This window comes from Falco biarmicus, chromosome 8, assembly GCF_023638135.1.
Source record: "Falco biarmicus isolate bFalBia1 chromosome 8, bFalBia1.pri, whole genome shotgun sequence".
In the NCBI taxonomy this organism is placed as follows: Eukaryota; Metazoa; Chordata; class Aves; order Falconiformes; family Falconidae; genus Falco; species Falco biarmicus.
Window position 1 is genome coordinate 8,561,669 of NC_079295.1, and position 17,523 is coordinate 8,579,191.

At 46.5% G+C, this 17,523-nt stretch overlaps 1 protein-coding gene across 11 annotated transcripts in view; it reads left to right on the forward strand.

The window, feature by feature from the left end:
- AGAP1 (ArfGAP with GTPase domain, ankyrin repeat and PH domain 1) overlaps window positions 1-17,523 on the forward strand; it is a 382,734-nt gene that overhangs the window by 79,593 nt on the left and 285,618 nt on the right. For 2 of the 11 annotated variants that reach the window (XM_056350242.1, XM_056350247.1), the window contains exon 1: window positions 4,724-6,454. The exons of 5 other annotated variants lie outside the window; for them this stretch is intronic. In XM_056350242.1, coding sequence (XP_056206217.1) covers window positions 5,341-6,454 — 1,114 coding nt within the window. In that variant the 5' untranslated portion in view covers window positions 4,724-5,340. Of the gene's footprint in view, window positions 1-4,721; window positions 6,455-17,523 lie in introns of those variants that run through there. 4 more of the 11 variants (XM_056350244.1, XM_056350245.1, XM_056350246.1 and 1 more) reach the window with 3 other exon arrangements.

Consider the following 17,523-nt stretch of genomic DNA (forward strand, 5'->3'; position numbering starts at 1 on the left):
TTTGAACGGGATTGCTGCAACCTCATTGCTTCGTACAGATGTGCAAACATTTTCTTTCTCTCCTGGTGAGAGAAAGACAAATGAGTGAGTTGCATTTTTGCTACACATCCCATCACCCTTATTCGCTTTCCTGCTCAGCATCCAGTGTTTTTAGGACAGGAATGTGATTTCATTGTGCTGACAGTAAGGTCATTATTGATAGCAAATGCTGACTTCTCGCTGGTAGCTCCTGCTCTCTGTATTGTTGTGAGATGTCTCTGTTCTTAGTAAAGAATTGCCTACAGTGAATTCAGGCCTGTTTTAACGGACAAGTGCATAGTGACAGAAGAACACAGATCAGTGGCTTAATGCAAACCCCGTGGCTCGAGAGAGATCTTGAGTTCAGTCTCTGCATTGCTGGTACCCTCCAGCATGATGTTGTTCTCGTCCAGATGCCTTCTTTTGTTTCCACGTTGAACATTGATCTGTAATGACAAACAGCGGATGGAGCTCAGTATCTCTAGAAGAGAAAAGTGTAATAGCTTCTGAATTACTCTAAAAATTTTTCAGGTGACCTAATTTTGTTTTCCACGATCAATTTTTCAAACAGCTACTTGCAATGATACTGTGTGTCTAGAGTTTAATCTGCAGTAAAATTTAGATCTGCTTTTCTTAAAAAAAAAAAAAAAAAAGGCAGTGAGAGCAGTAAAGATTTGAATGACTAGAAGTTGTCCAATAAAACGCAAAAGATGGGAATATAAACAAGCAGCATTGCAAGATTTGTGCACCCCTAAATGTTTCAGCAAAATGGCTGAACTGTCAAGGCCATCTCAGGATTAAAATGTTAATGCTCAGATACTACTGGTGTATACGAGGCATATGTTTCTCCTTGTCTGGGCTTTTATATTTGAATGGTGATTGTGCTGAATCTGCTGGTGGCATGTGAAACTCTTAGAAGAATTTGAGAGTAAGAAATTAAAGAATTATCCAAGAGTCTTTTTGCAAAGAGTTCTTGGGAAAAGAAAATGCAAAGCCTATTTTACATCACTTTTAATGTTATAACATTTTTTTGCTTTATAAAGTCAGTACCAGGAATATTGGTTGCTTACAGTGAACTTGCTTTACAGTTGTTGGAGAGTAATAACGCTTCTCCCAACATGGCTCATGTTCGGCAGTCGGCACTGTGTGGTGGCAATTGGGTCAGCAGTGATGCGAAACTCAACTCAAGGATATCATTCAGGATGGGAATCGGTGAACGCAGGACTCCTGCACTTTTTCTGATCATCTTAGGTTTTGGTCATGTGGTTGGTTTTTTTTTTTGTTTTTTTTTTTTACCTGGAGTATTTAATTTGTGGCTTCCTTTTAGCAGTGCACAGTGTTTTGCTACAGGCACAGCTGGTACTGCAGCACTGCAGATTTGAAGTAAAACAAGCTGTGTGAGGCAGAAGCCCATGTGAAGATTGCTTGAAGCTTTTTAAAGATGTATCTGAGACACCCGTGTTTCACTGTGTTGATTAAAACAAATGATTGGGTTTTGTTGCTGCAAATTGTGAGTCTCTATAAATTATAGCAGAGTGCTTCTCCTGTGTGGAAAATGTTTATGCATTTTAAGTCATCAGGCTGGGTTTAGCTAATTTGCTGGCAGTGTTGCAAGAAGAGCCAGCTTTCTGTGTGAAAAATAAAAATATATTCCAGGTATTCAGAAGGCTTTACGTTGCCTCTAGAATGCACTTAGCTTTGGTTTTGTGGCTGATGGAGGTCCTCAGAGTAGTGTAGTTAGGTTTGACCTTGGCAGTAGGATGAAAAGTGGCAAATACGACCCTTCAAATGGCTACGTGGAATGGAGGATTTCCACGGTACTGCTTTTCAGTGTGAATATCTTGGAAGAACAATAAGACTATGTCATGCAAACATACTTTGGGGGTATTTCATGTGCTTGGCAGAAGGTAGTACAGCTTTTGAGTTAGGTGGGATGAATTAGGGGTACGTATGCTTGCCATCAGGTGCTGTCGGTGGACCTGGCACCTTGGAGAAGCCCTATGTTTACTGTGCACGTGCGTCGTGCTCTCTGCTTCCAGCTGCCTGCAGAATGAAAGGTAACCGGGAGCTGCTGCCGAGGGCCCTTCAGGACACACGGCGTAGGCTTTATGCCAAATTACTTGTTTGGGTTGGCCGCCGTGGCTTCTGGCTGCGCTTGTCCCAGGGCCTGAGGGACTTCTCCTGTTCTGGGACCGGATCTGTGCTAATTGCGTCATAGGTGGAGCGGTGGGGCAGGAGGGGACGTGCTGGCGCTGCTCAGGCTGCCTGCATCCCAGCCCGGCGGAGGTGGGCGCAGCGAAGGGATGCTGCGCTTGGCCCACAGGCAGAATCCCTTGGGCTAAGGTGTTGCAGAGGCCTCCCTGGTAATTTTGGAGCTCTTGCAGAATATTAAAGATGAAATCCCTCATTCTGTGTATTGTGTCCCTGCTTTGAGATAGTAAACCGATGTTGCATGGCCAACGAACAATGGATTTCTTAAAGCTGGTGTAGTTTCTCTGGTGGTGGAGAGGGAGGAGAGGACCTGCAGATGATGGCCTTCAGAGCTCAGCAGAGTCGATTGCCTTACAAGAAGCCTCATAGACCAGAAATCTTACCAAGAAGTTGCAGGGTGGTAAGATGCGATGAGTAGTCAGCGCGAGCTGATTTACTACCTGTAGAAGAGCTGTTGCAGCATCTCGCAGGGCTGATGGATGGAAGTGTTTCCACCACCGGTGGGACTGGCGTGGCACAGGGACCGGGGCTGCGAGCCGGGCAGGAGGCGGGGGAGGGCTGTGGGATGGGGGGGTGCAGCGGGGAGGGCTGGAGGAATGTGCCGGCTATTTGTCTGCTCTTAAAAGTGGTTCCTCTGAACGGGTCTGTCATCCCGGGAGGATGAAAAATGGTCGATTCCACTCCGGGTACGAGCCTGCTGGCTGCGAGCGGCGCGCTGGAAAGCGCGGCCCGGATCCGGCTGGGGGATGCGAGCGGCAAGAGGCAGATGTCGGCGCCTCACGGGTTACACGGCTGGAGCCTCCGGGCTTTAACCGCTGGGCACTAGGTAAAGCGTGTGTCTTTTAAAATTACTATTCCTCCATTTTTCATTACCCCCATTTTTCATAACGAGGCCTTCCCCCCTTTAGAAATCCATATTGGAAGCGGCCTTTTAGATGTCAGAGAAATGGAAAAAATCTACTGCCCTTCCATGGTGGTGAGCAGGCATCTAGAAGGACCTGGAAACTCTTTTCAGGCTGGTCGTCAGCTCGTGTTGGGTTGTACTTAAGACAGTTTCTCTAGGGCTGGTCTTGATCAAGTGCCTACTGATGGTATGTGTTCAAATCTATCCAGTGACGAATGGAGCAGAAATGAATAATAAATGTTAATTATTCAGTGTTAAAGACAACAGCATCTGTCATATATGGAGAAGTGATTTAGAGAAGTAAGTAATTCACCGTGTTCCAACTGGTAATCAATCTGCAGCATGTGCAGCAGGATCCCAGTATTACCAATAAACTGTTACATCTAGTAGCTGAAACCCAGAGCATCCTTTAGTTTTGGGTGCATCTGGTGTGAGAGCACAACCTCCCACCTGGAAATGCTCCTGAGGGCAGGTCCTGCCCCGTTTGCGCCACGTCTGTCTCGTGGTCTGGAACGGTGGTGCTTGTTTGGGGAGCACACCCAAGCAGAAGCTTTTGTCTTCTGCTCTCTTCTGGCTGATTTTTGAATCCGTCCTGGGAGTGAGTTGCCTTGATAGCTTTGAGGTTCTCTTCTGCTTGAGATACATTTTCACCTTCCTTCATTTTGAGGTGTTTACTGGTTTTGAACCTTGCTGGCTTTGGTGAAAGATGTTTGATTGTAGCCTTGAAAGGGACGTACAAGGCCGTTGAAGGTAGTTTTTGAAGCTTGACTTTTAAAAGCATATCATGCGTGGAATCCTAGAAACCTTCTTCCTAATACTGTTTAACTTCTGGTGTCTGCCATCGTGGCTGGCTTACCACTTTTTTAGTGTGGGCATCTGTTTGTTGTTAATTACTTCAGCATTCCTCATCTGTACTGCTACAGAATTGGCCAGCTGGGTGTGGAAGGAGCATGTATGACACTGCCTTCCAGTTTTGTGGAAGTGCCAGGTTCTGTTGGAACCAGTGGTTGTGAAGGGTGTGGTGGGTCAGGGTTTTTGCACAAGTAACCATAGGAGTAATGTGGCTTTTTACCTGTGCAAAGCATTACGGTTAAGAAGACGTTTATTAAGGACAGTCACAGTTGTCACAGATGAAAAAATAAAGCAGTTCTGGGTAGTTTGGACTCTTTGTTGTTAGGAAGGTGGTGTTGCCCTCGATTTGCCCTGCACCCAGGATGGGGGGGATGCACAGCGGGCTGAGCTTAGGTGGGGTTAAGTTCATGGGCAATGCGCACTTTGCCCTTTCGTGGGCCTGGGTAAGCCCTGGGACTCAGCAGCCGGCAAGGGCGAGGGGTAGCAGCGTCCCCCCGCTGAGGAGGGTGGGTGCGGGAGAAGGAAAACCAGCGATGCGTGAGGGGCTTCCGGGTGGGCCCGCTGGCCTGCAGCGCCTGCCGCACGCTCCCCCTCCCCCGCATCGTGCTCGCCGCTCCCTCCCGCTCCCGGCCGGGTGCTCCAGTCCGGCGCTTGGGGGAGCCCCGGCTGCGCGGCCGAGCGCTGCCCGCCCGCCCCGGCGCTGCGCCGCGCTGCCCGCCCAGGGGCGTGCGCCTGGGGCCGGGCGCTCCTGCACCCGCTGCGCTCCGCAACGGCGGCGTTTTCGTTTCCAAACGGGCCCCCTTCCAGCCCAGCCGGGGCGGCGGGCTGCCGCTGCCCGCCGCTCCGCTGCCCTGGGGACGGATACTGATCGGATTTACCCGGCGGAGGGGGAAAAAAAAAGGGCGCAGGATCCGCAAACGTGCAGCCTTGCTGTAAACAATGAAATTGAAGGCTGCTGCTGCTCTAATCCCGTGAATACCGGACCCTGCTTCTGCCCAGCAATGCATTTTGGGATCCGCAGGAGGATGCATGCGGCTGCTGCATGGATTTAACTCGTCCCTCGACGTCTCCTCGGCGGGGGCCGGCAGGGCTGGATGGCGCTTCCATGGACGCCGGCCGCCGGCGGGGAGCGGTGCCGGAGCGGAGCCGCCGCTGAAGCGGGGGCCGCCTAACCCTGCAGCCGGGGGAGTCCCCGCGCGGTTTCTCTATTATTACTGTTTTTTTTTCATCGTTGTTACTGTTATCGTTGGGTTGCAGCGGTTTGTGGTTCTGCATTTCGATTCGCGGCTCCGGCAACCCACATCTTCCCGGCACCTCCATCTCCGGCGGCGGGCGCGCCGCGATGCCCGGGCTGGATGCTGCTGCCTGAAGCGGGGAGAGCAGCCGCCAGGGACATGTATCTCCTGGACAGCAGCGAGCCGCCGGCCGCCGCCTCCTCTCCGGAGAGGATGCAGCGGGGGACCCCCCAGCGGAAAACCGTGTACCGCATCTCCGTGACCATGGTGAAGAAGGAGCTGCTGGGGCCGGAGGGCGGCCATCCCGGCCCGGAGCGGCCCCGGCGCGGGGGGCGCCGGGCGCCGGGCTCCTCCAGCCTCACCAGGGCCGGGCTGCTGCTGGTGGAGGAGGAGGAGGGCGAGGAGGAGGGCGAGGAGCGGGACCGAGTCCCCAGCCCCTGCGGCTTCCGCAACTTCAGGACCCTCAGCACCGGGCAGCTGGAGCTGGGCCGCCTCAAGGTGCCGCGGAGAGCGGGGCAGCCCGGCCCGGCCGAGCTGGCCCTGGGCGGCCCGCGGGGCGGCGGGGAGCCGGCGGCCGCCTGCGGCGGGGCCGGAGCCGCCGTCTGCCCCGGGGAGGAGGCCGGGGGGCCGGGGGCCCGGGGCCCGCCCGCAGGCCGCTGGGGCGAGGCGCCGCCGGCGGGGGAGCAGGGGCAGAGCCCCTGGCGGCAGCCGGGCCTGCTGCGGCGGAGCTTCAGCTTCAGGCACTGGCCCGGCGGCGGGGAGCTGCCGCGGGCGGCGGGCCGGGTGCGGCGGCACAGCAGCTCGGGCTGCCTCCCCGGGCCGCCGCCGGGCCGGGACGCCGGGGCGCGGGGCTCGCCGCCCGCCGCCGGGCCGCCCGAGAAGCGCAACACGCTGGACGTGGGCGAGGTGCTGAGCCAGGCGGACCCGCTCTCCCAGCTGGAGCGCTGGGAGCGGAGCAAGAGCAAGAACCGGACCCTGGATAACAGCGACCTGCAGCGGCTCTCGGAGCGGCTGGGGCGGGAGGGCCCCGCCGCCGCACACGAGCACCGGCTGCTGCGCTTCTTCAGCGGCATCTTCGCCCGCAAGGACAGCGCCGCGGCCCTCTTCGGCAGCCCCCACGGGCGGTCCCCCCGCAGCAGCTTCTCCAGGTCCAGGGCTTATTTCAGCAGCCTCAGGAGAGCCACCGTGGACATGCAGTCCAGCTCCGAGAGCATCAATGGGTCCCCCCACAAAGGTGCCCTTCCTTGTCTCACCCGAGGGGCTGGGCGGCGGGGGGTTGCTGCAGAGGTGTGCCTCGGTGGATGGGGGGCAGTGGGGTGCGAGGGCCCTTACACCTGAGGAGAGGGAGATGCTGCCCTGGGGTACCTGGTGGTTGTACCAGCAATGGGTATGGCAGGCTTGGAAGTGCATGGTAAGGGCATTGCCTGGCAGCTGTGAGGAGGGCAGGTGGGGCTGTGTGCCTCCTGAACCAACAGGCTCTCTCTGGGTTGATTGATTTGTGCTCTGGAACGGCTGAGTGAGGCAAGTGCAGCTTGTTTAATTATGGAGTGGAAGCTGAACTCTAGTGCTGTTCTATATAGGTCACTGGGTGGCCCAGTGCTGCGCAGCGCTGGGGCTTTCCCCTTCTGGAAGGACTTTTGTGATTCTAGAGGTGGGTTATGGTGCTCAGAAATACGCCTGCTGGCTTTGGACAAGTAGGGGGATGCTGATGTAAATACTTTGTCCATCATAAACCTCTTCTGTCACAAGAGAACTTAAACAGAGTGTGATGCTTTTAAAAAAACCCACAGCATAAACTCTGAAGCTATGCTCTTTACATTAGCTTGTATAGCTGTGTACAAACCTTTTTCTAGCCAAAGCGTTCCTAGTGCTAGATGAAAATCGGATTGGGAATTCTCGGTTCCTGAATCCCTAGGATACAAGAAAAACTTGAAAATTAACCTTGTTGTGGGATGGAAGTGAAAAGCTGACTAGCTGCTTTCTGTAAGGACCTGAAAGGATCACAGTATCGTTGGCTGGGACACGTTAAACCAGAAATGCTGGTTGCAGAGCTTCATTGCAAGATGGGGTGCTTTCTTCTTAGCTGCTTTTCAAATCCTTAATAGGTATCTGTGTTGAAACATTTAACTAGTAATTATAGTAGCCTTTGAGCTCTAAGTGCTTATAAAAGTGGTAAACGATCTGTAAGTTGCTGCTATTCTAAAAATGCAGTTCTTAATTAGAAAGATGAAGCTGTCTGTAAGGCGCAGGTTCGGCAGAGGATGGATGTCCTAGTTTTGCGCTGGAGTGGTTTATTGTGGGGAAGCGAGAGCTGGAGAGGGTTCGCGGTACTGCCAGCCCACTACAGATTCAGAAGTCCTGCTGCGAGTGGAGTATGCCTGGAGTTTGAGGCACAAGGAGCAAAGCCAAATATTTAGACCTAGTAACTGAGGATTGTAATACTTTATTGATGTAGAGACATTCATGTGGGCTTATAATAATCTTGACGGAAATTGTGGTCTGACCTTGGTTAAAGTTTGAGGTAACCACAACAGAGAGTTATTTCATACAACTATTTATGCCTGTCCTGTGCCAATATGCTGAAACTGTAATTCCATTTTAACAGCATACAGTCACATACACGGAGCACAGCCTGGGATAAGCTTTTCTGACGGTTTCAGTTAATCAGTAACTGCTGATACGCAGCATTAAGGCGTTCCAGAGAGGTTGTTTTTTTTTTTCCCTGTACGTGCTAGTGTTGAATTTTATCTGCTGCAAGTAAGCTTTGAGGCTTGTTTTCCAGAAGATGCGCCCTGGGACCAGCAATGTGGCTACAGGCTGGTCGCGGCATTGCAGGTTTGTGTTATGGGTTAGCAGGTACGGTGTGCTCTGCCGCTTTCTCCTTTTTTTCTAGAGAAGTGTGATTTAGGCTTTTGCTATCAGGAAAAAAAAAGTAATCTGCGCGCTGTTTCAGCTCTTGCTTGTTGGTGTTCTTCCAACACAAGTTCAAACGAATTTGTATTTATTTTTTCCTATTATTTCTTAGGAAGAAATGTTTGATGAGATACTACAATTAGCATGCCAAATGTATTTTAGTACTTTAAGATTGCAACAAATGCTGTTCAGCCAAGACTCCTCTTTTGCTGCTTTTAGTTGATGCAAAATTGATACGCTCCTTATGGATCCTATGCTTAGATTTTGGAATAATCATGGAGACACAGGTGGAATCTTGATTTTAACGTGGGTTTTTTCCGCCTGTGTAACCAGTTGCAGAAAGAGTTGAAACTTGTCACCCTTGTACCATTGGCATTCTGTGTGTTTGGTGGTGTGCGTAAGTTATTCGACTTTGTACTTCCTATATGAGGCCTGCCTAAGGTCTGTAGATAAAGTAGAAGCTTTAAAGAGTGTACCTTGTTGGCATATTCAACTTGAAATTATCACCCAGGTGTTGCAACATCTGCTTGTATGATATTTCTTGAAAATCTGTTCCGAACTACCTTAGTTAATAATACTTTTGAACAAGCTGAAGTTAGAAAACTTTCAAAGCAGAAGAGTAAAGGATTTTTACATGTGCGTATTATTTATGTTACTGGGTTTGACTTGCGCTCTGAAGTGGGAAAAGTTTGATTTTGGGGGGAATTACTCTTCATACTGTCAGCCCTAGCAACGGGGAGGTAAGGGATTCAAACACCTAACTCCAGTGAGGATCAACTACAGATCCAGGTCACTTAAGGGCTGATCAGATTTCTTTCCTACAAGTTAACTTATTTTAGAAGAAGAAAAGCTGAAGGTGCGGGCGGGGAAGATGAAGTGGCCTGTCTGCCAGCTGGAACGGTGCTTGTCTTTCAGATGTTCGTGGTCTCCACTTTTGTGAGGATTGCAACATGTTGCTGTAATGTCTGGTAGACTATGGGGGTGATGTTAGCAAGCCTGTTTGTTCATGGCTAGCTTTGTGTTAAGAATATATAAGTGCTTTTGTCCACTTCAAAATAATTGTTGTACAGTAGGCTAGTCCTGTGCTGATGCTGCTGTCCTAATATTGGAGTACTTCTTTCCATCGAAATATGAAATTATTAGTTTTGAAGTTCACTTACCCTTGGTTTTAATAGACTTATGTCATGGTATTCAACCTGTAAATTCATTTATTTGAAGCAAGAAAATTCTATAGCTACCACCACTGCCCCCAAAGGAAAAAGAAGAAAAAGAGGAACTTCATAAACTTCAGGTCAGAGAAACAAGAGAAGCTATTTTTGCCTTGGAAGTCTTTAGGAGAACTTGTCGAGGGAAATGTTCCTTATCTAAACTTTTTTTTCCCCTTGAAGTCTTCATGATTCTTTCATAAAGAGAGGAACTCTTTCTGCCCTGGAGGAAGAGGAGGATGGCTCTGGGGCAGCGGGGTTTTAATAGCAGCTTCTTTTTCAGTGGTTCTTGCTTGTTGCTTTTGTTGTGAGATAACTTTGTTTGAATAACCCCTCCTTAGGATATATCAAGCTGATTTGTGAATCAAAATTGTAGACTTTCAAAAGGAGTATCATTATAATATTATAAACTGCTCTTTTGAAGGTTTTTTTTTCCCCCTGAGGTTTTAAAGGAGTTAGTTTTAAGCTCTTATCTCAAACTCTCTGTGGTTTACAGTCATGGGAAGTAGGGGGAAGCTGATGAGTGATCTCTGTTGGAGGCCTCCCATCTCTTCTCGCAAAGCTTGAGATAATTCTTGTTAGTTGTGCCACCTCGTTTGCTGTCGTGGTATGGTCACTACTCTTCTATGCTGCTGGTATTTTCAGCAGCAGCCCAGTAAACTTTCTGTGTACTCATATGGGTGAGCAGGCAAAGCTCTGGAGCACACAGAATTTGGGCAATATAATGCAAATGTAGTGGGATTGAACCCATGCAGTTCTTCGTTTTGTAGCTGCAGGTTTTTGGTGCTGTGCTGGTATAAGCGTGGAGGTTTTTTTTTTTCCTCACTGGAGAGTCCCTTTCCTTAATGGACTAATTCTGGGACTCTTCTAGCTGTTGCAGTTCTTGTGAGTGTTATGTACACATGAAAATAAAATCTAGCAGATAAATAGGTTGCAGTTGGGGTTAAGCATTGTTTAAGAGGGGTTTTTATTATTATTTATTGGTTAGGTCTTGTGTCAAGCAGAATGAATGCCAGCTGCGCTGATAGAGCCAGATGATTAAGAACTGAACTGGTATTAAGGTCACTGGCTGAATTAGAGAATGAGATGGATTAATGTTTGCACAATATTGAAGTGTATGCCAGATGCTAGCAGGCATGGTCTTTGTTTTTCTGTTGAAAATGAAGAGAAGTGTGGAATTTCAATGTTGCTCTATATTAAATCAACAGTTAAATGCCTAATGGCAGGAATGGGTAACTTTCTTGGGACGGATGGGTGAATACTTCTGTAGAAGTGTTGTGCAGGCATTCATCCCGGTTCCCTCACAAACGAAGCTCTGTAAATGAAATTCGCTTATTTCTTGTTTTGCCAGATGTCCACCGGTTGCTTTGTTTACTACTGTAGGTAACAATGTTGCCTAGCTAACAAAAACAATTTGCAAAGGAAAAGAAACATTTAAAACATGATGTTCTTGTTCCCTTTCTCCCAGTTACTTGCCTTGAATTTGAGGATGATCAGTGTGACAAGAAGGATAAGGTTACTCTGGAACTGCTTCCTAATCCTACTGAGTCTAGAGTTAATGACGGAGCATTTGTTTTTTCAGAAGCAGAGTAGCATGTGAGCTCTTTTCTGAGACCAGAGGAAGGGGTTTAAGTTGCTCATAGTTGCATGGTGTGAGGAGGACTTCAAACGTTGCTGCTTCGGCCATTAGCAGTTCTTTACTGAATGTAACGGTCCTTTTGCCCTAGAAAATGGCATCACTTGTACCAGATGCTGAACCCTTACTCTCTTTAGTACTCAAGCAGCCAGAACTTTCAATTGCTCCATTTGACAAATTATAATTTCCAAGCAGTCTGTCACATGCTACGCAGTGTAAGCTCGTTAGTAGCGTCGCGTTCAGATCTTGCATTCTTAGATCACCGGCTGAAGAATCACTTGGGTGTATTTTGTATGAGCAGTTTGGCTCTTTTCTGCAGAGCAGAGCTGATTTTGATACTACTGTGCTGATGACCACCGGTGGTTTAATAGTCATTGCCGAAGTACAACTATGCAGTTACCAAATGATTTGTGTAAGATGATAGCTGAAATAGCATGTAACTATGGTTTTCTTTGGCATGGTTATAACCTTAGAAATAGATATTTGGAGAGTGAGTGCAAATGTCTTTCAGATGCCTGCATATTCATTTTCATTTTGAGCTGTGTAGGATTAAAAAAAAAAAAAGTCATTAATGCAGACTATTAATGTAATAGTGTTGCTTTTGATAATTGGTGTTAGGATTTCCCCTAGGCAACTGCAGTAAACACACAGTGAAAGGCGGTTGCTGCCAAAAAATACAGAATGGGTTTTTTCATGTGTGAGGGGAAAAAAAAAGTCAGTATATTGAACTTGAGAAACTATCATCTATCTTGTTCATGAAAAGCATCCAACATAAAGCTATTATCTTGATGGCAGTTTAAAATAGGGTGTTTGATGATTTTGATGTTTCAGACTGGTATATAATGACTGTTTGATAAATACTTCAGCTTTATTGACAAAATAGTACCAAATGTTTTCATAGAACAGGCGACAAATACCATCAAGATAATAAGCATACAGTGTCATGTAGCTTCCTACAGTTTTGGGGTTTTTTTTACTGATCACGGAAGACATCAGGGAAATTTAAATGGTGGGCTTTGTTATTTATTGAGGCTTTCTTTGGGGATAAGAAGGCAAGCAAGGCAGAGACTTGGCTTTCCATGCTGCAGCTGTAACAGCAGTAATTGGTTTGGAACGGGCAGGGACTTGGGGCAACATGTTTGTCATGAGGCTTAGTTTCTGCAAATAGTCTTGAAAATCTCGATCGGTCTCAATTTGAGGGAAAATTTGTGGAGTGGGTTCCCTTAAGTTGACATTTAAGTTCAGGGGTAGTACTTGTTTTCAAATGTTTTGGGCTCTTTACTTTGAGGTTGCACAAACGAAGATGTAAAGGTCACTTGTCTAAAGTTATAACACAGAGTAAATTTCTAAGTGTATTAAGACATTACCGAAAGGTCTTTATGAGGACCCCCCATAGGACCTGGCCAGAATGTCAGATACAGTAATTGGGATTTATGAGGTAGGCACATCTGTATTTCCCGGTTGTAAATATTCTACTTGGGTGGTATACAAAGTCATATCTAATCGCTATGGGAGACGTTATTTGTAAGTTACCCGAGACGCATTATTCGTAACTTTATTTTCACTAGCTTGTAGATAGAGAGAACTATTAAATTAAATATAAAAAATACAGCAGTGTCAGTTCTAGTTAAATCAAACAGCTTTTATTTTTAGATGAGCTGATGTTGTACCTCGGCTCCTGAGCTTGGTGAAGTTAATTTCAGCCTTGGAGGTATTTATAAGAAATAATCTGGAACGTTCTTTTGGAAGGATCCTCATGTTAGCAAAGGGTTCTTGTTTTTCACAGCACCCAGAATGCAGTGCAGTTGGAATGCCTGTGAGCTATGTTTCCATTTAGTGAGTGAAGCCCCATAGCAGATCTTTCCTTCTTGGAGGCGTTAGATGCTGGTGTTTTGCATCTTCGATATGAAGGGGAGCTCCAATACTGTGCTGACTGCTGCCAGCTCCTGGCACTTCCAAGTTATTTATAATACCTCCTTAGTTGTTTGCATATATTTGTCAGTCAGCTTGTCTGGCTGGTTTGATAGAGAATCTGGATTCCTAAAAATACCATTGTGTTTTCTCGCATTGGATGTAGTATGCGCGTATATCCGCATTATGTCTGTACATGTATGTACTTGGGGTGGTTTCTGAGAAGAGGATTCCATAACACCGGTGCAATGTTTTTTGCCTTATTGCCATGCAAACAGTTGCTTAATGGCAGTGCTTATGTATTAAACGTAAGAGAAAAAGCTTTTCGTAAGTGAATGCTAAACCACTTAGTGCAGCTCTCTTTGTAAGGATATGTAATGCGTCTATCAAGATGCACCCACTCCTTAATTTCTCTGCTGCTTTCTGTGGGTGCATGTGTTATTTGGGTCTTAAGAGCATGATGTTTCATCTTTGTCTTGATGTGAAATTATGGAGTTACTGCTCATTCTCACTCACTACTAAGTGGCACGTCTGATTTTAGATGGAACCCTGAAAATGGATGGCCCTTAGCACCGCTGCTGTTGCTATTATGGAGCATTCTTGCAGAGATGATGGTCTCCCTGTAGCTCCCAAAAACCAAAGCCTTCTTTGGGATGAGCGTCAGAATTACATACCTCCTGAAACATCTCCTGCTCTTCTAGGGCTGTTACTGCGTTTGTATCGGGGGTAGACTGCCTGGGAAACTGGGATGTTGACCTAACTGTTCCTTATGCAACATCCTAATTCAGAAGCTCTTCTGTTCAGCGATACAGAAATATTTATGTTGGCAAGGCAACAGCCTGTCTGTCTTGATCTCTGTGTCCTGCAGGGGAAAATCCTATCTTGTGCTCATGGAGGACACAAGGTTTAACTTCTCTGTAGTTTCAGTTATTAAAGCTGTTAAAATTGAACATGCATGGTTCTTCACAGCTTTCAGGGCGTTGTGCTCAGGACTTGGAGAGAAATTTGGTTTTTTTCCTAACCTGACTTGAGTTTAAAATCAATTCTGCCACATCCTCAGCTGCAGATTGTTGATTTCCTTGCTCAGGCTGCTCTTCCTCACCCTCCAGTATGGCAGATATTTACTGGCTGTGACTGGTATCCCTTTCACTGTGTATATCCTCTTGTCCCCTGCTCTTTGTCTGTTGTAGCTCCGTTAAAGTACTTTGTTACAATTCTTGCCTTAATGTTTATTTCTTGGTTTACTTCTAGTTCTCTTTCTAGTCCTTTATAGAGAACCTTGTTGCCCCAAGTATTGTATAGTAGAAAACACACAGAAGTAACTTTTTTCCAGCCCATCCATGATTTTACACACTGACTCCCATCTTTAGTCCATGAAGATGAAGGTGTTGTTTTTCACTAAATAGCTAAAAGAACCAAAGTCTCGTTCCCTAATGACAGTGCTCAGGTGGGAGACATCCACCTGCCAGTCTTAAATTTTCCTGTGAAGGGACAGTAGGTGGTTCTGCCTGTTTCTGGAGTTGGCTGCAGACTTCTGTGACTCCAGATGCTGGGCAACAGAATCTCAATATGAATGTGTTCCCTGTTGGTAAAGTTATTCTGCGTTAACTTTTTGATTAGAGTCAATTTGAAGCTAAACTAAGCAACTCCCATTTGTTTTCAAACAGGTATGATTTTACGTATTGTCAGGGGACCCACTAGATGTGTGTAATACGCTTCGTAACGCGTGTGGTGAGCGTGTGTTGGTGGTGCCATGGAGAGCGAGTAGAATTACGAGCATGTCACCTTCCGTAGGTAAACCTTCCTTGAACTATGCGCATGGCTTTGCTAGCCTCTTAAACTTTGCGTTTCCCATCTTCAAAAAGTCATACCAGTGAGCTGTCAGTTTTGTAACAACAAGTTACATGTTCTTAAACCTGAACCTCCGCCTGTTAAATGTCTGGTGCTGCTTTGTAAATGGGGATTGCTCTTTGCTGTGGCAAGCTTTAGTTGAAGGCAAAGGTGGACCTTATTTTATTTAGGAGGCCTTCAGGAGATACTTGAAATACTGGGTCAAAAGCCTGATGCTGTGGTGGTATGTACTCACACCAATGCTTTAAGAACCTGTGAATTTGATTCATAGTTTGACATCCAATAGTCCTGTTTTTCTGCTGAGGTACCTCAGTCAAGTGTGTTTTCAAGTGAAATTTTTTTCAAACTATTACTTTGTCTGGTTGGTTACTTCACAGCAGTAACATCCATGAATTTTGTTTTATTGTTATAAAGGGTGCTTGGTTCCATGGCCTCAGTATGCATTGCATGTTGACTGCTAGTTTCGTAGTATGAAAGGTGTCCTTGCTTGTTAAATTTATTAATGAAAAGTTAGTTTTAATAAGGAGAAGCTAATACCTATCCTCGCAAGAACGTGTCATTTTTGATGTTGTCATGCTGGTGATGAAGTTCTTCACAGTTACAGCATCGTGTTGGCCAGGCTTTTCTGGTATTTAAGAGTTAACATGAGGGGCACAGCGCTAGAGAAGTTTTCATTTCCATGTGGAGTTGTGCGTGGCAGGATTGCTTCCCAAGTGTCAAAGGAGGAAGGCGACACTAAAAAGACCCTTTCTGAAGAAAGCAATGGTTAAAAGTACATGGGAGTGAAGGGCTTCTTTCAGCTCACGTTTGCAGCATTGCTGCGGAGTGCTGTCTGTGTTCAGGTGTGACTGTGCCTGGTGGCTGTCAAAGGTGGTCGTGGCTATTCGTACCCGCTTTCCAAAAACCAAATCAGTGACATACCTCGTCGGTTTGGGTACTGGTGAGAAAGCAGCTGGGAAACGTGCAACGTGGTTCGCTTTCGATGCTGTTCACATGGTCTGTATTAATGCAGGGAAACCGTGCAACACGGAAACTGTCGTGCAGCAAGAGTAATGCTGGCTCTTCACCGTGCTTGAGACTTGAGGCTTTCTTGTTGGTGGCAGCCACCGCCTGTAGGTCTCAAGGCATGGGGTGACCTGGGCGTTAGCTAAATGCCATTGTATGTGAGCAATTCTGGGTAAAATAGCATTTATTCTTGTATGCAATTCTAACCTCTCAAAGATTTGTGAGCTTGTCTTATGTCTAAGAAATTCTTAGGTTTTTGTAAGTTAGCTGAAAAGTCAACGCTTAGTGCAGATGATGGTGTTTGAGGTTATAGCGTTGCTGTGAATGAAGAGATGCACTTCACGTTCTGGGTCAGGTGGGGATGGAGACCGCTGCGAGGGGATGTGAAGTTCTCTGAAGAAATTCTTGATTTTTCAGTTTAGATATCTGCAAAGCTTCCTGGGTGACTCAAGGTGAAGTCGTTATGAAGTTGTTTGAAAATGATAGGCTATGAAAAGAGTAGGTTGAGATTAGATAAGAGGTGTCTATGTTTGGCGCCTTGACTGTGTGTGGAGATGTGTAAGCAGGCTTGGTTAATGCTGCATGTATGTACCATAGGCACGGAAGGACTGTGAGTATGTGTTAACTGCATTGAAAAATGTGGTTGTGGGAATCCTGCCCCTTTTTTGCCCCTTCTTATCTCCTGGTCTTGTGAACATAATGGGTGGAGAGTGAAAAGCAAAATCATGTAGTTGGTTTGCTTTATATTCAGATTTAAGCGTTCCTGAGATTATTAGTGCCTTTTAATATTACCACCCGCTTTACCTCTTCAGTCAGGCACCTTGGGTTTGTGGGAGCTCTGCAGCAGCTGAGACATACGTGTGCCTTCTGATTCCTCTGTACAAGTGAACTACCTGCTAATGCAGTTGATCTTCAGCCCTTTGAACTGGCTCTATTTCTATGCTGAAGCAGGGAGGAGGCTTCCTAGGTAGAAACGGATCACAGGGCACGGCAGTCATCTTAAAGCTTGTTACTCTAACAGTCACCTTCCTCTGGTACAACGGAAGAACTTCTTCTGAAGAGCATTTGGAGACACTTCCGAATTTAAATAAAAAAAAAAAAGAATAAATCGTTGTTGTGGAATCTAAATGTTTTACAGTTCAGTTGTGCCTGTAAGATGAAAGCACAATGGCTGCTGTTTTATAATGGTGGTGTAAAATGATATAGTTTCTAGTCTGACAGGTGGTGTCACTCAATTTAACTATGGTTTAGATATCAGAGGTCCTGGACAGACATGCTATTTTCTCTTGTAAGGTGATTGTGCTGTGTTGCCTTGTCCTCAGTTCTGCTATTTCTGCTGTGATTGCCAAGTTACACTTCAGTGGTTAAGCTAAAATAAAGAGGAGATGTTGTTATTAGTTCTCTCAGTCTGTGTAAGAGCAGTTTTTAACCCAAAAATGCCCTACTCAGTCTTGTAGCTTACTAGAAGAAACAAATAACCATACCTTCAAGGACAGATTAAAGTACAGCTCTGTTTTTCTCATTCAGCAGTAGGTACGTTTCATAAGGAGTCGTCTTTCAAATAGATGCTTCTTGCTGTGCATAGATGTTTTGATAGATGCTTCTTCACTGGAAGCATTCTCGATCCAGGTCCTCCTGGGGTAGATGAGCAGGATGCCAGTACCACTCATAATTTTTTCCAAGACTCTTCTGCCTAAGTCTCTGGTATTTTTAGTATCTGCACTAGATCCTTTGTTTCAGGAAGAGAAACTTTCTGTTGGAGGGATTTTAGCAGAGCTGTCT